Raw genomic sequence first — 20,225 nt, forward strand, 5'->3', positions numbered from 1 at the left:
CTATATCCGTTTAATATTAGCATGCCACAGAACTTTTTATTGTATCCAATGGCTCTTCCTTGGAATCTAAAGCTTCTAAAACTCACTCAGTGACCAGTTCACATAATCAAATGGCCCACAGTTTGGGGTTTGGGGCGGTTAGTGTACTTTCCATAGTCAAGAATATATTCAACACTGGAACTGTGAGAAATGATCTAATTGCAAGCATTAATCTTCCATCAATCTTGATGTTTGATTTTTAAGAGGTCTGCCTGGAAATACTACCAATGAACATATTTTAAGCATTTTTATTCATTTCTTCAGCCGAAAAGATTCCTGAAACAGCTAGTATAAAATTGGTAACATGTAAAATGGTTTCTGCTTGCAGGCTTATGTTGTAAAAAAATTAAAATGAAAAAGCAGATGACTATTTCATGAAGAAATTAATCAAGGCATATAATTTACTTGTTCCTTTTACTTCAGTTAATTCCTGTAGGTTGACAAATGATAACAATTTTCTTTGGTTCATGCACACAAACAATATCTTAAACTCTTTGTTGAAACTGATGATGATGATGATGATGAGTGATCTGATTTTATAACTGAAATCTAAGGCGTGGTAGCCCAAATGTTTTTGTTCACTGCTTAAATCGGATCAGACAGTAGATTTAGGGTGCAATCCAGGGTGCTATCCAGTCAAGATGCTCCCTTTTTCAATTATGCTTAGATTGCTATTTTCATTTCAGAGAGCAAGCAAAAGAGGCCAGAGCAGCTGCCCAAGAGCTGGTAACTTGTATCCTGGCTGCTCCCACCTTTTTTTCTCCCCTTCTCCTTTCATCCATCTCTGAGGTTGCTTTGGAGAGCAGCCAAGACAGTTCCTTCTGTGTTGGGTGCAAGGGTCACTGGTATGGGGTCCAAGTTCTGCTTGTGAGCTACAACACTCATTTTCACCTCAGAGCTGGGAATCCAGACCTATCTTATGCCTCCTTCCTGACACTGTCTGGAACCCATAGAATAGATCCTTCTGCAGAACTTGTTTTCTTTTTCAGCCAGATAATAAACTCTAGATCCCATAAGGGAAGGGGATCCAAGGGATGGAGGATTCATATATGTGACCTTTATGTTGTTGAGTCTCATATATTGTGACAATTGGAAAGGCAAACTGCATACAAGGAAATCTCCATAGATATCACTGGATGGCTGGTCAGAGAAAACCATGCGGTTTCTTCTCCGCACTCTTCTTTGGGAAGTCAGGACAGTGTGGGCCAGGATAGAGCAGTGTGGGCCAGGTTTGGCCCATAAGCCAGTAGTTTCCATCCCTGTTGTAAATGGTGAAATAAATACATCTTTTAAAAAATACAGTGACATCCTAAACAGCATCCTAAATCCCCTCACCAAATTGGTCATCGTGTGCAATAAAGCCAGTGTAAACCAAGACAAGTGCATTCAACAGCCTGTGCAACTTTGAAGATACCCTTCTTGGATTTATAAGGGCATACTGTTTTCAGGAGCTCCATTCAAAGTACTGCCCTCTAAACGAGACTTCACAAATCATGGTAAGCTGAGGTTTTGTTCTTTCTTCATGCTCTTATGCCCACTTTATTAGCAGATTCTGTTTACCAGAAAGAAATTAATGCCACAGTTTAGTTGGTTGTGTAGAAACTCTATTTGGCTATTCTGGACAACTTCCCAGTCTATTGCTCTGTCTCCAGATCAGTAAATATTTCTGCCTTGCAACAGTTTACTTTTTCAATGTTTAACAACAGTGGGAATTTAGACCCCCCCCTTTTGGGGGGGGGCTGGGAAGCAAGGTATGATTTGCAGTGCAGTCTTTCTCCTTAGAGGTTCTCATACACTTCTGTGATATTGTTTTCATACAAATCTTGGATTTCTCCTTTTGCTTTCCGCCCGGACACCTAGAATTCATTGAAAACAGGGTGACAATTAATTTTACTACTAGGACTATAGCCAGCCTGCACATTGTGTTTAAGAAATTAAAAGATAAGCAGCAGCAAGCCAAAATTAGCCCACAGTTATAGCAGAGAGAGGGGGAAAAACATTGCTTTGCGCTCGAGCAGTGTCCCCCAGAATACCAACATGAGGACTAAGGGGGAAAAGCACAGCTCAGGGACCCTGCTGTGCCCAATCATCTGTTGGACACATTGGGGCCCCTAGGCTAGATAGCTACACAGCTGGCCTTATAAGCCCTCCCAGGTTTAAAGTGTTATGTAGACCCGACTGTGTGTGTGTGTGGTGTGTGAGAGAAGACCCAGGTTATAATGGTTCCTTCAGGCTCCGTGAAAAATCCACCAGCCAACAGTTCACAGGTGCAATCCTAACAGGAAAAAAATCTATCTTTGTGGCATGCACCAGGATCTCAAAGGACAATGTGGCATGTTCAGAAGCTCATTCTAAATTCTACCACTCTTTGTCTTGCCAGTTCAACTCCTCTAAACCCTCAATGATCAAGAAGAATATTATATAGAAGGGATGCTGAGAAGGGATAGCCTCAACCATTCTCATTTTCCAAAGATAGTTGAGTCATCAACTAATACCTGTTAAGCTATGATCAAGAGTCAAATCACCCCTGAATGTCCTGAAACCCTATTTGATCAACAGATCCCCAGGAACAGGCCATTATAATCAGCCTCCATCCATATAGGGATTCTGTGCTACAAGGAACAGAGCTTTTACAGGATAATATTTCTCCATAATTTCATCATCTATGCCTGGCCCAGTTCAAAGAAATAATTCCAATCTGTGAACCATCTAATTTCATTTGATTTTATAGATGTTATTTAAAACATTTATCCTGCAGTTGAATCCTCGGGCATGAAAGTCAGGATGGCAAACAAGTATTTTATGAAACGAGAGCAGTTAAAAACAATATATATATAAGCCAAACAAACCAACATCTCATGGACAGTTTTTAAAAAATCAGCCATTGCTTCCAGAAACTCAGCAGAATACAGTTTCCACCAGTTTTCTAAAAGTGAACACAGAGCAGGTCTGACAAGTCCTTTGATGAGAATTTTACAAGTAGCAGGGAAGTTGTAGCACTCAGGCATGCTCAGTCACCAAATGGCAAGAAGGTAAACATCAAATCTAGTAATTTCAAAACAAATCCTCATGAATCTGCAAACATTTTATACAAGATCCCTCCTAAAACCACCATCAAATTAAAGCCTATATCAGTGTCAATATATTGCACAGTAAAAACACAGAACCAGGAACAGCACCAAGACACAAAACATATTTAAGTCATAAATCCTCATAGCTTTTACATGTGATATCAATGAAATCCCCATCAAGTCAGAGAACACTTCTGTAGACACAAGTGAGATATAATTTGCTAGTGATTTGGGGAGATCCTTTGTAAAAATCTTGAAAATACATAAGGATTTGTATTTGGATCTTTCTTTTCATGTGATGGCAGCACTGGTCCCATTTTTATTGTGCATTCATTATGATTTTACTGTAGATTGCCAGATGCCAATATAAACGCTAATTTACAGGAGGGATCCCATGTAAAAAGAAATTCAAGAGAATCTTTTAATGGATTCAACTTTTACCCAGACTTTTCAACAAGTAAAATGTAGGGTTGTATTACGCTCTGTCTCTGTGTGCATATTTTCTCTCTGGTTGTTGTGGATGGGGGTGGGGGAGAGTATGCAATTTGCTGCTGCTATTCAGCCACCTAAGGCAGGGAATTCACTCTGCTTTATGAGAAGGCCAGCCTGCTGATGATCTTAGTATATCTGGAAGCTTGTGTGTTAACCATGCAATTATTTGGATAGTCTTATGACTGTTATGGGTGTCATGAAGTCCTATATCACACCCAAGAATGGGGCCATCAAAGGAATGTTTTAAAAGTACCCAATATCACCATTTTAGGAGATATAAATTCAAAATGATACCTATTTTCAGCCATGGACTATGGTAAGCTTAAAATGTCTGGTATATCAACAAATCCCTAGTTAGTCCCAGGTTCTGAGCATGAGGAATGTACAATCAAAACCACTCATGTTCTGTGCTGGACAGCTATGGTGTTCTTCCAGACCAGAGCTTCTAGCTTGTTGCTGATGCTAAATTAACTATGGTATTGTAAGCCAGTATTCAGTGCCCAATGTTTGATCAGGCTAGATTCCCATTTTCTGGAAGACAGCTGCAATGAATTGAAATGACTCCTGATAAAAGTGAAAGAAGAACATGCAAAAGCAGGATTACAGCTGAAGAATCAGAAAACAAAAATCATCACTACAGAAGAATTACAGAACTCTATGGTTAACAACAAAGAAATTGAAATTGTGAAAGATTTTGCATACCTTGGCTCAGTCATCAATTCAAATGGAGACTGCAGTAAAGAAATTAGAAGAAGACAGATTTGGAAGGATAGCAAAGAAGAAACTAGAAATGATAATCAAGTATTAGGGAGTTTCACTGGAGACCAGTACGAAGATCATCCACAGTACTGTATTCCATATCACTGTATATGGGTGTAAAAGCTGGACAGTGAAGAAAGCTGACAGGAAGAAAATTGATTCATTTGAAATAAGGTGCTGGAAAAGAGCTTTATGAACCACCTGGACTGACAGAAAGATGAACAAGTGGGTCCTAGATGAAATCAAGCCAGAGTTTTCCCTTGAAGCAAAACTGACAAAACTGAAGCTATCATACTTTGGCCGTAACTTGAGAAGGCAAGACTCACTGGAGAAGATAATCATACAAGGGAAAGTTGAAGGCAATTGAAGAAAAGGGAGCCTGAATATGAGATAGATTGACTCCATAAAGAAAACCACTGTGTTGACTTTACAAGAGCTGAGCAGGGCTTTCATAGATAGGACATTCTGGAGGACGTTCATTCATAGGGACACCATAAGTTGGAGATGACTTGATAGCATGTAACAGCCTCAGAACCCTACTTCATAAATGACTCACGTGATGCTCCAGTCTGTGGACTACACCAACATACAAATGCAGCATCCATTCTACCCTATCCTGCAAATGTACTCTACAAAGAGGCATTCCATCATATGAAAATGCATGCTGTGATTCACAAAACTGTATTCTGTGATATAACTGGTCCTAGAGTAGGGCTTTTAAAAGTTTGTCATTTAAAATCCCTTATTGTTCAGGTGTGTTCAATTTCCAAAGGTCTGCCACTAGGACATTTTTCTCAGTTTCATTTTGGTTCCCAAAGCAGCTGAGATGTCATAAGGACAGTGAGGTTAATGACAGCAAGATGCACACACTAGTGATGAATACTATCCTTCAGTCTAAAATATCCAGTCCTTCATTTCTCCTTTTTTCTTCTTCTCATTGGGCCTTATGCCTTCATCTTAGCATTTTATTATATCACAAATCAGAATTACCTTCCTTTTGCATATATAGGAATCAGTCAAGTTTCTGCATATCCTCAAAAATATCTAAGATGATAGCAAGCAACACAGGGTCTCATTTGCCTGCCGATATGTGAACTTAAGAATTCATTTTAGTACATGGATGAGATCCACATGTTTCTAATTCCCACATGATATTTTTGTGGCTATACTGGGCTTTAGTTTACTCCACATCTACTCTTTCCAGGGAGCAACCAACATCCAAATTGGCCCCAAAAGCAATATAGACATAATCTGGAAATTAAGCATCTGGCATTCCAATTGGTCTTGTCTAGAGAGAAATGCTCTGGCAACCTTTATACATGTTCAGAGCCAAGCATGGAAACAAGACACTAGATAAATGACAGTGAGGTCCAAATGTTTGCTTTCTAACTTGAGTTAGAAGAATTTGCTTATAATCAAGCAAGTTTAATTTTGCAAGAGAAGAACTACAGCAGTATATCTACATACTCTAATATACAAAAGTGTATTACTAATAAAAATATAAAGGACTAAACAATGTAACAATATAACTAATATTCTGTATGCTGGTTTTACTGAAGAATTTTGTTAAAAAGTGAAGGTTGCAAAACATTTTAACCAATGTGCCTTGGGGTGTGTCAGTGCTTTAGCCAACAGTTCCCGTCAGTTCAACTCAGTATAGCCAATTGTGAGGAAGGATGGGAGTTGTAGGCCAGAACATTTGGACAATGACAAGTTGCCCACTCTGATATAGGAGAAAATATTCTCTTGCCCATTTCCATGTTTCTGACAAGGCAGTGTTGTATGGATACAGAGGTGCACAAGCAATAATGCTTGGAATACCCAGCTTATTTGTGTTAATATCGCTGCAGACCTCTGCACAGTTACTGAGGTGAACATTCCATTGAACTCAGAGGTGCTTATTTCTGCATCCATGTAAGATTAAATTTTAAAAATTGAGCTTCAAGAAAAGAACTTCAGCCAACTGAAGTGAACCTTGAACATTCAACAGACACTCAAACTATCCAGTGAACAAGTGTGCCAGCATGGGGTAGTGTTAGAGCGTTGGATTGGTACTTGGGAGATCTGGGTTCTAGTCCCCACTCAGTAATGAAATTTGCTAAGTGACTTTGGGCCAGTCATTGACCCAGCTTAACCTAATGCACAGAGTTGTTGGGTGGATGAAATGGAGAAGAGAAGAGCTTTGTAAGCTCCTTTGGGTTCCTTGTAAGAATAAAAAAAAGCTGGGATATACAGTGTGATGATCATTAAAATAAAACTTATTCCCATTTAGACTGTTGGGGTAAAGAAGGAACCCCATCAAAGAAAGGGAGGGACATATCCAGCCTCTGCTTGATTATTTTCTTCAGTCTCTGGCTTCCCATATGATAACCTATCACAAATAATAGTAATACCAAAAACTTGGTTAATGCCTCATTTATTTGCCAGAGGAGTCGTCCTTTGCGGTGGTGCACCAGTAGATGGCATTACCACTCCTGCGCTGAAAAATGTCTGGTGTTCATTCCTTCATGTTCCCCCTCCACAACATCCCTCATTTCTTTGACAGTAACAGTTCAAAGGGAACCCTTGGCTGAGTAATGACAAAAGTGTACTCACCTCTGCTGTAGGAGTGTTTCTGTGTGTGGTGGTTCTACTTGCCTCATTCTCAATGGAGGCATAGATGTCAGATTGATGGGGTTTTAACGCCTGAGAAATGAGTAATGAGGAAAATTGAGCATGTTCACCATATATAAGCTATACATATAATTAAATAATAATCAGAAGGGCTATTATTTTAAAATGTGGATCCCAGTAATAGACTCTCTCCTGTGCCTATTATATCGATACGTATAGCTTAGCCTAGCCTCTCATGTCACATTCACTTGTGTCACAATGCAGAACAATCCATAGATAGACCTATCCAATAGATAGGTCTATTTAGATAGGCCTATGCAAAGAAAGAAAAACTGGGAAACGATACTGTGTTCCAACTGCAAGACCACCATTCACTGAGGAGACCTGGTTTTTAGGCCCCGCTCAGCCATAGAGCACACAGGATGACTTTGGGCTGCTCACAGACTCAGCCCAACCTACCTCACAGGGATGTTGTGAGGGAAGATTGAGAAAAGGAGGAGAATTGTGTAAGCTGCCTTGAGTTCCATGAAAGGAAAAAGGGTGGGATAAAAATGAAATAAAAAGAAATAGACAGGTTGACAGCACAGTCCCATGTATTATAGGACTCCAAATATATCCTGCTGTGTTCAGTAAAGTTACTCCCTGGTAAATGCACAAAGAAATTCTGCCTACATCACCCACATTCTGCAAGCCTGCCAAGACAAGACCTGGGGAATGAATGAAGTAGTCTTGATATGAAAGCATGGCCTTCAGTTCATGTACCAACCACGAATTATTGCAATCTTTGCTTCATGATGCAAGACTACAAGCCAAAGACACAGACATTTGAAATCTATTACGTACTGTGTACTGAAGACTGAGGGAAAACAAAACAGTTTGTGTCCTGAATGCCTTCCAAGTCTTTTCTGCACAGGATTTAGATTAAATTGGAATTTGTTCGTTTTTTAATTCATCTCAAATGTCCACCTTTCCCTTGCTTATTTCGAAATATTATTGTTTCAGCTTAACAGAGTTTTCACCTGGGCTCACACCCTATTTAGTCCAAAAACCAAAGAAGTGCCCCAGATAATCACATGCACTTTTACTCCTGTTAAAGAAAGAAAGGGAAAAGGGCCATTAATGTCCTTTCTGACAGGATTCTAATGAGGAAGTGTGAGATAAGAAAAGGGAGCACATCTTGTAAAGGGGCAGAGAGGTCCTACCTTGAGGACCACATCAGTTCACATCAGCCAGTGTGAACGGGCAGGTCCCTGCGTCTTTTCGACTTACCTCCATTGGTTCCAATGGAGAGAATAACACTTCCTAGTCCCAGGCTGGGACAGAGGGAAGACCCAGTCCTGGGGCAAAGGGGCTCTAGATCCAACTGATCCAAGACTGCTCCCATTCACTGCTGCTAAGATCCCAGAAAGCCCTTTTTCAGGGCCTAATGCCCACTACTGCGAGTGGTAGTAGAGATGGCAGAGATTTCCACAGGCACATGGGAGCTTCCATGTGCCCCTGCCACCAGCAGAAAAGTACAGCCACATTAACCTAACCCCCATAATGGCTATTTGAGGCCATTATGATTGCTCTGTGAGATGCTATATAAATGATTCGTGTAAATGTACAAATTGAAAAAGGCCCTTTTCCACTGACACGCTTGTGGAGCTACATAGCAGTGCAGTCCTGCTTATGTTTACCCAAAAGTAAATTCCCCTGCATCCAGCAAGTTTTACTAAGGGAATAAACAGCAGCTGGATTTACTTTTGAGTAAACTAGGTGATGATTGCAGTTTGGGAATGTAACACAAAAGGAGCCTGGTCTGAGTCTTCAGCTTTTCATTTTTTTGCAAAATGCAACAAGACTGCATGTTAGGCATGCTGAATACTCACAATTGCCCTGGACCAACGGAACAAGTCTGCTCATGTGTCCAGAGCTCAGGCATGTATTTACAGTGTGAAGGACTGGAAAAAAGCATTTGCCCTACTTTGGTCAGGGAAAGTTTACAGCTATCCAAATGTTGTCATCTTTCACGCGCAACCCTCCCATGCAACCTTGGCCATGGTTTTACCTGCAAAAGAGAGAGACAGAGACAGAGACAGAGACAGAGACAGAGAGAGAGAGAGAGAGAGAGAGAGAGAGCGTCCCTTAAGGAGGAAAAGACAGAATAGCTGCACCGTGTTTTTGATAGCGCAAAGAGTGCTCTGTCTGGGAGCAGCCAAACACAGAGGCTGAACTATGCCTCACATTCCCAGGCAGCTAAGAGGCTAGCCCTGAAGTGATGTACATTCATTGCCTTCTCTAATGAGAGCAATCTGTTCCAAGGCTAAACTGCTTTTCATTCTTTGAAATGGAAACTTAGTCTGCAAATGAATGCATGAAGATAGCAAATAAACTTGCAACTAAATACACGTCAAGTCTGCTGATGCTAAAATTCTATCTGGTGCCTATGAAATAGCAGACAGGCGGGCTTTTCCATGTGTGTTTATGGTAATACTAGGTTGCTAGGCTGTTTATATGGCAACAGGAAGATGGGAGGAGCCTTAGAAGGCAGCACCGACAGGTGACATTAACAGAGCAATCACTAATGTGCAAGATTTGACCAGCTCAGCAATGCAGCAAAAAGAAAAAAGCGAGTAGCCATGGTTCCAATTTCCCACCACTCACTTCCAAAGGAACTGATAATGTGATGATTATCCCAGCACCAGCCCTCCTATTGTACTTGCAATGGAAACAGCAGGAGAGAAAGAGCATTGAAGAACAAAGATATATGAAAAGATCCTGGGAAAAACCATCTGTATGGTTTGGGCTTGGGGCTGGCTTATTCATCAGATGGGAGCCTGGGACCTTGGTCCTGGACCCTGGTGTCATGAGCACGAGGGTGTCCACTGTTCAATTCTGAAAAGGACTGTCTTCTGTTTGCCGATCCACCCAGTCCGGGTCTGATTTAAAGATAAAGAACCATAAGAAGAAAGGAGGACTGCCTTGAAGTTGCCCATTAACAGTTCGCTCCTGGCATAGAGGCTTCCTGCTAACAGTCTTCCTCACGGAGATACACTGTATTTCTATTTAAATAATAGTAATTGTTTCCAAATAAGCATCTCTACATATAAATTAGCATGGACAATTTTAATGCAAGTCCATGTCATTATTTTCCTTTTGGCAATGCCTAAGTGGTCACCTTAATAAGCTAAATCATCATTAAAATCTACAATTTGTACATCCAAGAGTGAAGGAAAGACTACAACCTGCAGCCTTGGACACCATGGTGCTCAGTCCTATCACTCTTCCAGGATGCAAGTGCAATTGTTTTTCTGCCCAGCAGCATGTTCTGTTTTCCCTTTAGTGACTCAGAGCAGCTGATTCTTCAGTGATTCAGAGCAGATTTACAGATGTATTTAAGATGCCTAAGCTGCTTATTCTTACTGCACTGCTTGCAAAGGAACACAACATGAAGCCTATCTCCAACGGACTGGAGCTGTTTCATCTCTCCTCTAGGAGACTGTCTCCTTTTGATTCCTCTATGAATGTTCTATCTTTTCCTTCCTGATTATTGAAGTTAGTCTGAAAGTAAGCCTATTTCCTTTCTTCTTGTGTAATTTGCACAAGACACAGGAAGAGACCTGGAAGCCATTCCCAAGTCTGGCATATGAAACATCTTACCTGGCACAATATTGTATCCCTCTAAAAATTCTTAACTGTAGTTGTCATAGTCTTCCAGATTTTGGTAAATATTTAGAAGCTTGTAAGTCTGGCTAGAGCAGAATTCATACTTCACGCAAACAAGTGAGCAGTCTTTCCTCCATAAACTGGAAAACTATCTCTTGAATAGATTCAAACTTAAAACAATAGTTGTCAGATTTGGAGTAAACAGTAAGATCTCCCAGAAGAATTTTCTCTCCGCTGAAAATCCACCTGTCAACTCCCCTCCACCACTATCACTGTGCCCCCAAGTATTTTCCAGAACAAATTGGAGAACTCACCCACCATATGAAAATAATTCTTAGGGGAAAGTGAAAGAAGGACTGACTAGTTTGGGAGCCCCAAATAGCTATTTTATTACTAACAAAGGAGCCCAAATGTTGAAAAGAGACACTGTTGAAATATATTGCTTCCTTGTGTTTATTTAACATTTAATTGAAAAAGGTGTGTCTTACATTGTGCTCCACCCCAAAAAATCTAACACATGAATCTGATAGGATATACATTTGCCTCAGAAGCCTTTATATCTTGCAAAACTTCTTTACCAACCCACATCATGGGCTACCTTGTAAATATTCCTCCAAAATAATGAGTTATTATCAAAGTTATTTCCATTTTTCTCATAAGCTGCAACACTTGCCTACACAATAGTTTGCACAGGGAAACACATATATTAGAATGTATTATCATATGAACATTGAATCAGTTTGATTCTAACAGAAGTCTTTATGCTGGCATGCCACAACACTTGGCTGAAACTTCCACTGATATCAGAAAGATGGCATAAGCTGATCTTATGAAAGTACGTAGAAACAGGTACGTCAAATAAGGTTAGGAAGGAAGGATTATTTATTATTGTACATGTTCAGATTTTGATGCAAATGAACAATAATTAAATATGATAAGTAATTAGTACCTACAAAAGAGATTCATGTGGTGTCCTGTTGGGGGAACTTATGGAAATTTATATATATATATATATACACACACACACACACACACACACACATTTCTATACTGTGGCTATATGTAGTTAAAAGTGCCCAATCTCAGGGTCCCCTATTTTTAAAAGATCAGGGCACAGCCCTGCTGTTCCTGTGGCAGATACTCATAAACCCCCAAACTGGGAGACTTACAACCATCCAGCGCTCAGTGGAAGGCATGGCAGCACTGGCCTGTGCCGCATCTTGCACCATGCATTTTTTCTAGACAGCTATTTCTGCCATCTGCATTTAGCCCTGGGGAGAGGGAGGGAAGGAAGCTGGAGCACTGATTAGAATCAGCACGTCTCCATGGCGCCAGCCTCCTTCCCTCCCTGCCCTTCCCTGAGGTTTCCCTGTTCCTCTCTGCAAGATCCAGTTGCAACCCTGGGGGCCTGCCAGCACAGTTCTTTCCACACTGGCTGCAAGGACTTGGGCAGGGATTCAGGCTCCAGAAAATCCTGGGGCCTCCCAGAATATGCCAGGAGGGCAAAAGACTGCACCCCTAGTGTGTTAACATCAACCAAATTGACAGATCCCTTGGTGATACTTTATCCAAGAATATGGCATAGAATAGAACCTGCTGCTGTATTGTTACAGCTAAATAAAAAAACCCTTACCATAATAAGGATAAATCTGTGTCAGTGAGCAAGTAGGCACAGTATACAGTAAGCAAGAAGTCCACGCTTGTCCATGCCTCCCTGCAGAGCAGGACTTTGTTTACATTATTTTCCTCAAACAGCTTCAAAACTCTCACTGCAGGTTTCACTCAGAAAAGAAGAAGCTCCTGGGTAGGTGGGGTTTAGGGTTCCTCAGAATCTAAATGGCATGCGCAGCATCTGGTCCACAGACTACCTTGCCACTGTTGCCGCCATTAGGCAGAGTGAGGTGCCTACCTCAGGCAGTAGGTGCTGTGAGAGAGGCAGGGAAGCTGTGCACCAAGACAGTGCTGTGCATTCCACAGGGCTCCAGGGCTCCGCTGCTGCCCATAGGCGCAAGGGAGGGAAGCTGCCTCATTGCCCATATGGAAGGAAGATTTACTGGCCATTTTGCTTTATTTCTATTCAATTCTTTCTTTCTTTCATTTTTATGCTTCCCAGTAGCCTGAAGGCTCTCTAACAAGTCATTGCAGTTGACTTCTGAATGTGGAACCAGGTGAGGTCGGGAGGAATCTTCCTTCAGCCCAGGCAATAAAAAGTCTTGGCAGTGCCCTCTCTTTTGACTTGCAGGCAGAATCTTTTCAGACAACAGTAATTCTTTCTCCTCCTCTCTTGGGCAGTGTGCACTTGTTCCCAGTTGAACTCTCCCTCTGCAATTCCGAATTTCCTGTGGCGAACACATTTAGCCTGCAACTGCCTTTACTCTGGGTTAACATTTATTAACAGAAACTCACTAAAAACAGTAATCTGGAAATAGGAACTGCTAGAGGCACTCACCATGTATGTGGATTCAGGAGGCTCCAAGTTGCCTGAAGCTTGTTGAGCTGCTGGCCCCTGATCTGGGCACTTCTTGGCATGACTCCTCCTAGACCACACCACCTTTTCATGGGGACATGATAAAGCCCTGCTTAAGTCTTTATCATTCAAAACTCCAGTAGGTTGTTCAAAATGGCGTGTGAATCCACAAGTGTGAATCTACAAAGTTGAATTGTGCGAGGAAGCAACCTAAAGTTTTAACCCATGGTTCGTTCCTTAGTTGCTTACAAAATCAGAAATGAAGTGGAAGCTGCAAGTGGGCAGAAGGCAGTGCTCGCACTTCCAATAACCCATCGATTGTTGTTACATGTGAACCAGGTCAGTGCGAAAGGTGCCCTCTTGACTTTGAGTATGAACAAACCTATGTGCTAAGCTTTTCTGACAGAACAGGGTGCGCAAACAGAATTATTGTTTTATTACTGGCCAATAAGCAATCATACCTGTTTGCAAGCAGACTGCAGCTCTTAATTGACTCAAAACTTTTCAACATGTATGAAAGAATATCTCTTGTTTGATGGTGCTTGCCATGACATGCCATCTACAAACAAGGATTTTGTCTCTTCAAAACTATTATTTTAGCCATGGGCAAATTTATGGAGAGGTAGTTGATTAATTAACTAATATTTCTTGCTCAAGTGACAGCCTTCATGCCAAGTGCTTAATAAACTATGTTATTCAGTTTCAAAAGCAGTAGGAATGATTACATCACAGACCTTTTGTATTTAGCAAGCAGTTTGACCAGGTGGAGTCAAGTAAAAATATGGTTGATAACTTACCTCTCTCTTCCAGAACAGCAGAGTTGTTCCCATGATGCTCAGAACAGCCAGAATAATGATAAAGGTGATGAGAGACATCCATGCAATATGAGGGGGCTCTTCATATCCTTTGTCTGTAAAGACATAAACAAGAGGAAGGCCAAGCACCAAAACTTAACTGAAGTTTGAAATACCATTTTTATTTTTAAAAAATATAAATCTGTAATAAGACTAAATCTAGTCTGTCTTGTCTGCATGACCATGTGTATTGACAGTGCTGAACCTGAGTTCAAATGCAGAATTGTTCAGCTTCAATATGTTCTGGGTGAAGTTTCTAGACTTGAGAGTAGGGTAAAACATGCACGTTCAGAATATCTGAACAATTGCTGGTCTATTGCATTCTCTTCCACTGGACACTTTTCACTGGGAAGCTATCCTGCAGTCTGAAGCCAATCTGAATGGGAAATGCGAGCCAGTGTCACAATGACAGAAAATGGCAGCAATTGCAGCACTTCCTTCATGGAAGTGCCCATACCTGGAACTAACTGCCTTTGCCCATATATTTCACCTTGCCCACTAAGGTCCTCTAGGAACAACCTTCTGAAGCTTCCTTCTGTAAGATTAATGTCAACTACCCTGAGGACTTTCTCAGGGGTTGCCCCTAAACTATGGGAGAGAGATGTCAGATATCCTAGATTGCTACCTTTAAGAGGGAGTTAAAGATGTATCCCATCCAACTAGCATTCCAAATTAGTTGCCAGATTAGTTTCATGGAATAAGCTTGTTTTTAGTTTTTAAATGAAAATTTAACTATTGTTGATTTTAATCTCTTATAAACCACCTAGAGCCTATGAGTACGGGTCAGTATATAAACATCTAAATAAAATAATAAAAAGTGTTTTTGCCATTTCTTTGCAATCATTTTATTTTACTGAAAAGGAGAATTCTCAGTGAAGGTGTTGCTTGGGCTGAGTAGTGCCAAGTTTGCTTAGACTGGGAGGATGATCAGTGATGAAGTATTAAAGGGAATGTTTAATGCCCAAGAAATCATAAAACACATAAATTGAAGGAACTTAGTATATTTTGGTCATATACTGAGAAATGAAAAATAATCATTGCAGCTGCTTATTTGAGATAAAATAAATTGGAAAAGGAATGTAGGAAGAAGAAAAACGTATTGGATAAAAAGCCTTATGGAATGGTTTGGGAATAATACAAAACGATTGTTTAGAGTGGCCATGCCTAAAGACTGTCTAGCCAGGATGATGTCCAGCCTCTGGTGGGAGAGGAAGCATTCATGACCTACACCTAAGATTCTCTCAATTCTGTGGTGTTTCTGTGAAATCTGTCAGCTAAACATTTCAAGTATTTTCCATGAATATTGCTCCCTCCTCTAAACCAACCCCAACTCTTTGGGGGATAAAACCTGTCTTTTAAAAACCTGATTCCCTCAAACAGAGATGTGTGCACTATATGCTTTGTGGTGCTTTCAAAACCCTAAAAATCTGACATCAGGTGATATTGGGATAGAAGAAGTGTGTGTGCAGACCAAAGCCTCTCTCAAACCATTTGCAATCCTCTTACAGCCTATTACCTGCCTTCAGTTTCAGTTTCTTTCTTACACAAATTTCAGGCAGGAGTAAAAAACATCCACTGCAATTTGTTTAGGCAGTTTCCAGATGGATAGAAGTGCCTGTTGAAGTAAAAGAAATCAAACCATCTTGTTGCACATTAAAGGCTAACCAATTTATTTCAACAAAAGTTTCCATGGACTACGTTTCACCAGTTCTGTTTTGCTCAGGTCTGAATTATTCATTTTGATTTTATAATTGGCTTATTTTCCTGTTTCTTAATTATTCTCACTGTAAATGTGACTTATTTTTATTCTTTTACATTTTGTACATTAACAAGAGAGTGTGTCATTGGATGGCTGATCATCTGAATGAATGAACAAATGAAATTAACTATTGCCCGTGGAAGTTTGTGCCACCATAAATATGGTGCCCCTTTAAGATGCCGCAAGACTGTTTTTTGTAACTTGCTTATAATTAGGCATTGGCTAGGTCTGTATGATACACTAAGCCATGGTGGTTTATAAGCCATGGAGATTTAGTATGTTGTCTGAATCCAGTGCTCTTCTTGCAGGGTAGTTTATAAGCACCAAGATGTCTCCTGAATGCAGTTCCCCAGTTTCTCTGGGGAAGGTCTGCTGACACAGGTGTCCCCCGTGTGTCGACAGTGATTCCACACAAATGAGGGGATACTTTACTGCTCCTTCTGTGTCTCCTGGGAGACTACAGGAGGCCTGAGAGAGGAGGAGGGCAAAGAGGACGGAGGAGGCAACCCTGTCTTGCCTGATAAGCTCTGAGATACAGAGAAGTTTTAGCCTTAAGGATTAAATTCCAAGGCCTTGAATATCTTGTGCAAACCTTGCTATAGTAATGTCCTTGTTTCTAGGAAATAAAAGTGGAAAATCCTTTTATACAAGGAAACCCACCCTGTTATTGTTCAAATCCACACTCACCACTGTTGCACAAAACCTTGACTTGCCCTTAAAGACTTACCTCTGAAAAGGATAAATGTCCCATTTCCATTGCTTGCTTCTGAATTTTGCCACTCAGCTTTGCAGTAGTAGGTACCAGTAACAGAGTTGTGCTTATCAGGTTGGATGGGAAGTTTATAAATCTTTCTCGTTGTTTGGTTCATCATTCCTTGCGGAATTGTTTCAGAGATATCCCTCTTAATCATTGTAATTTCTTCGCCTTTTGAGTCAATCCGATAGTAACTAACTTTGAAATGGGTATATTCTTTTGTATAAGGGAAGGTAGCTTTGCAGCTTGCATTAACTTGTTCATTGGCAAATGCAATCTGGATTAAAGACTCTTCTTTAATGCCACGTTTCCCTGATAGATGGAAAAGAAATGTTGTGTTTTACAAAGTTACGCAAAACTGGAAAAAAAATCTAATTAGATGGGCATTTTATCAGCATTTTGGCAACATCTGATTATAGCCTGGATAAAAGGGAAGGGCAAATTTCACCACATTAACTCATTAAATAACAGTAAGATGGCTACAGACCAAATAGTCCATACTGCAAGATATCTTAATGAATTTAATCACCGGTACACAATCTAGCTGCCTTTCTGTTGGCCAGTTCACATTGCACCCTAGCTTTACAATCAGCAAGGCAGGGAAGAAACTCTTATGTATGCATGCAAACTCCCCCGTGTGTAGAACTGCCTGCTGCTAACATGATGCCCACCAGATACATTCAACTGCATCTCCCATCATTTCCAACCAACATGACTATTAGAATGGTGAATTCGAATTTGCTCCCATGGCCAGTCATAAGTAGAAGCACTTTGCTGGGACAAAGTATGAGTCAACCCCTCTGCTGTGTTAAATACATAAATGCAGTTCTGGGTATACACATCAGGGGCCAATCTAGAGCATTCTCAGAGAAGTATATGAGGATGGAGAGATGATTAGATCAATAACGCTTTGATGGAGATTATACTGAACTGGGAGAGCTGCTGTCTCACTGGTATTGCAAGTTACAAATTCAGTCTGTTCGCAAGATGCTGTGGGAGAGTCTCTGCTCTGTGCAACCACTGACTTCCTCTATTTCCTCCTCCCCACTCTGCTATTGGCCTGAAACTCTGGTATGAGGAAAGAGAGAGGTGGAAATGTCCTCATTACTCAGCTAGCTGAAATACAGCATTACAGTCTGACAGCAGAGAGACAGTAGGGATGAGGAGAAATGTTTGAAACTGGTTGGTTTGTGTAGCATACCCGCTATTTTTATCTTTCACACTTCAGAACACACCCTAAATAGGTCAGTGTTCCATGAATGTATTTCCCAATGCTCTGGGAAGCTGTGTGCTAATGAATTTCTGTGGACATCTTCTATAAATGTTTTGACAGCATCTCATCAACGTACAAACATCAAGGTCCGGGTATTCATTTTTCAAGAAGAACCCATGAACCAAACCTATTGGGCTTCCAAGAACCTGCTTACTGGATCATCCCATTGCAAAGGAATCAGAACATTTTCCCATGAGTTCCAAATTCATACAGTCAATCTTGTACATTGCAGTGGCCAGCTTTGTCCATTAAAATGCTTGTCAGAAGCAGGAAGCAAGCACGATGCATCAATGTGTATGCATTGTTATTGCCCAGGAACAGTCACTTGCAAATCAGACTACCATGATGCAGAAAAAGATGAAAATCAAACACCACAACAATACCTACGGGTTTTATCAATGCAACCCTGAGCAAAATGTTATGTAGGCTTATTATTATCATTGTTATGATTATGACTGACTGATCACATACGTTGTCTGTGCTGTTTAGAGCCAAAGGAGGGTTGCTTAGAAGTGTGAGCTATACAGGCATCCTTACAGAGCACTGCTAAGTTAGTGTTCATTGGAAAGTAAGTCCTATGTGACTTACTTGGTTTTGATTTAGGAGTTAAGCCTTACAGCACATCCTAAGCATGTCTCCTCAGAAGTAAGTCTCATTTGATACATATGTAAGTAAGTATAGGACTGCAGCCCTAGGCCAAGAACAACCTCTCATCCTTACCTCTATCCATAATTCTAGATAAGTCTTACAAAAGTATTCTATGGTTGACTGTCATCATGTGCATCCATCTTTCGCAATGTGAAATCCTCCAGATGTTTTCAGCTTTAACTCCCATCAGCCCCAGCCAGCATGGCTGATGGGCAAGGATGGGTGGGGGGGTATTTGTAGGATGCTAGGTTAGGGCAGGTTGCTATAGATGAAGCACTATAGAAGCAAAGCACTATCTATTAATGCTATGTATTATTTGCTGCTAGCTATAGGCCCTTCAAGTTTGATGGGAGAGGAAGGGAAGGAATTTTCTGCATTTTCCACAACCCTACACACATGCTCTTAACACTCACTCACTAATGCACTCTTGTTCTACTAGCAATATAGCCAAGAACTACAATGTTCAGTCAAATACTATGCATTTTTTTCCACTACGGTTCCTGCCCTCAGGTCCACTGAAGACACCAGAGGACATTTGTTTTGTCAATTGTCAAAACTTTAAAAAAAGCTGGTAGCCTGGTTTGCATATTTTCTCAGTTAGGCCTTGACCACAGACAAGGGTGGGGACAGGTGGAGGATTGCAGAGATATACAACAAATATTAAGAGTTGAAATCTTAAGAGCCTGGTTAAGATTCACATGCCATTTTCATATAAAAGAGATTAAACAGAAACAAAAGACATTAACATGCTGGTGGGGAGGGCCGTTACCTTCACAATGAAGAATCCACAGAACCAAGATAATATATTGCCTGGTGATCATTGCAGCATCTGAAAAAAAAGATGGTCTAGCTAAATGCTCACCAGTTCTGAGCTAAGGGGTGCTTCTTCCTGAGAAATGGCCTCTTCCCTTTTTGCTGGGTAGGAGGGACAGCCTTAGAAGGAACAAACATTGAACTAATTGCTTCTTCCTTTTTCGGTCCCTTTCCGCTTTGCTCAGAACTTTCTGTTATTTAGCCCCTGTGCATTAATTCTATTAAAAGGGCAATCCTATTTTTTTCCAGAAGTAAGCCCTATTAAATTCAATGGGACTCACTCCCAGGTAACTGTATATAGAATTTTTGCCTTAAAAGTCTTCCTAAAACATTAGCTGTGCATTTACAATTAGCTATTTCAGCAAAACAAGAAAATCTTGTGGTATCTTAAAGACTAGCAAATGCTTAAGTGGTGGTAAACTATGGCCCTCTTCATTAGGTGTATGAAGTGTACCTAGAGCAGGAGTTCTCAGTTGTTCTGGACCCATGTGCACCTCTGGGAATTTGGGAAGCTGCTGTGGGCACCACCACTGCATGTTTGTTCAGTATATATAAGGTGGTTCTTATACAGATATATTTTGAACTGAAACAGCGTAATATTCACTACTGTACATGCTCTGTTAAAATATTTCATGGAAATTGCATAGGCAGCCTAAATAGATTATCTGGACCCTTCTGATAACTAAGAGACAAAATTAGATGGATAAACATTCACTTCCAATAATGCAATGTATTTCAGTGCTTTGGGTATATGAATGGATGGCAACTTAAAATGGATATTATTTGGCTATTCAATCCGTTTTCGCTGAAGTTTGTATACAATTGCGAAAAGTTGTAGGCACGACATACAAATCCAAGTACTGTACATACATTTTTAAAAATACATTTTTAAAAACTGTTACTTGAGTGCCAAAGGCACCACAATGGAGACCCTTGCAAACTTACCAGTAATTCATACGTAATGACTAATTCTCACATTATCCTGTATAATTAATTCAAGGCGTGTGTGTGTATAAGAACTTCCCTCAGTTGCAA

At 40.5% G+C, this 20,225-nt stretch overlaps 1 protein-coding gene across 1 annotated transcript; it reads right to left on the minus strand.

Moving 5' to 3' along the window:
• Positions 1-369: 369 nt before the first annotated feature.
• On the minus strand, positions 370-19,228 carry NFAM1 (NFAT activating protein with ITAM motif 1). Its single transcript, XM_044455369.1, has 6 exons — positions 19,147-19,228; positions 16,430-16,768; positions 13,887-13,999; positions 13,072-13,173; positions 6,957-7,046; positions 370-1,895 (listed from the first exon to the last, which is right to left on the minus strand). The coding sequence occupies exons 1-6, from the start codon at positions 19,196-19,198 to the stop codon at positions 1,818-1,820; spliced, it is 774 nt and encodes a 257-aa protein (XP_044311304.1). The 5' UTR covers positions 19,199-19,228; the 3' UTR covers positions 370-1,817.
• Between the last annotated feature and the right edge of the window lie 997 nt (positions 19,229-20,225).

Source organism: Varanus komodoensis, unplaced genomic scaffold, assembly GCF_004798865.1.
Source record: "Varanus komodoensis strain SLA01 unplaced genomic scaffold, ASM479886v1 scaffold8, whole genome shotgun sequence".
NCBI lineage: Eukaryota > Metazoa > Chordata > Lepidosauria > Squamata > Varanidae > Varanus > Varanus komodoensis.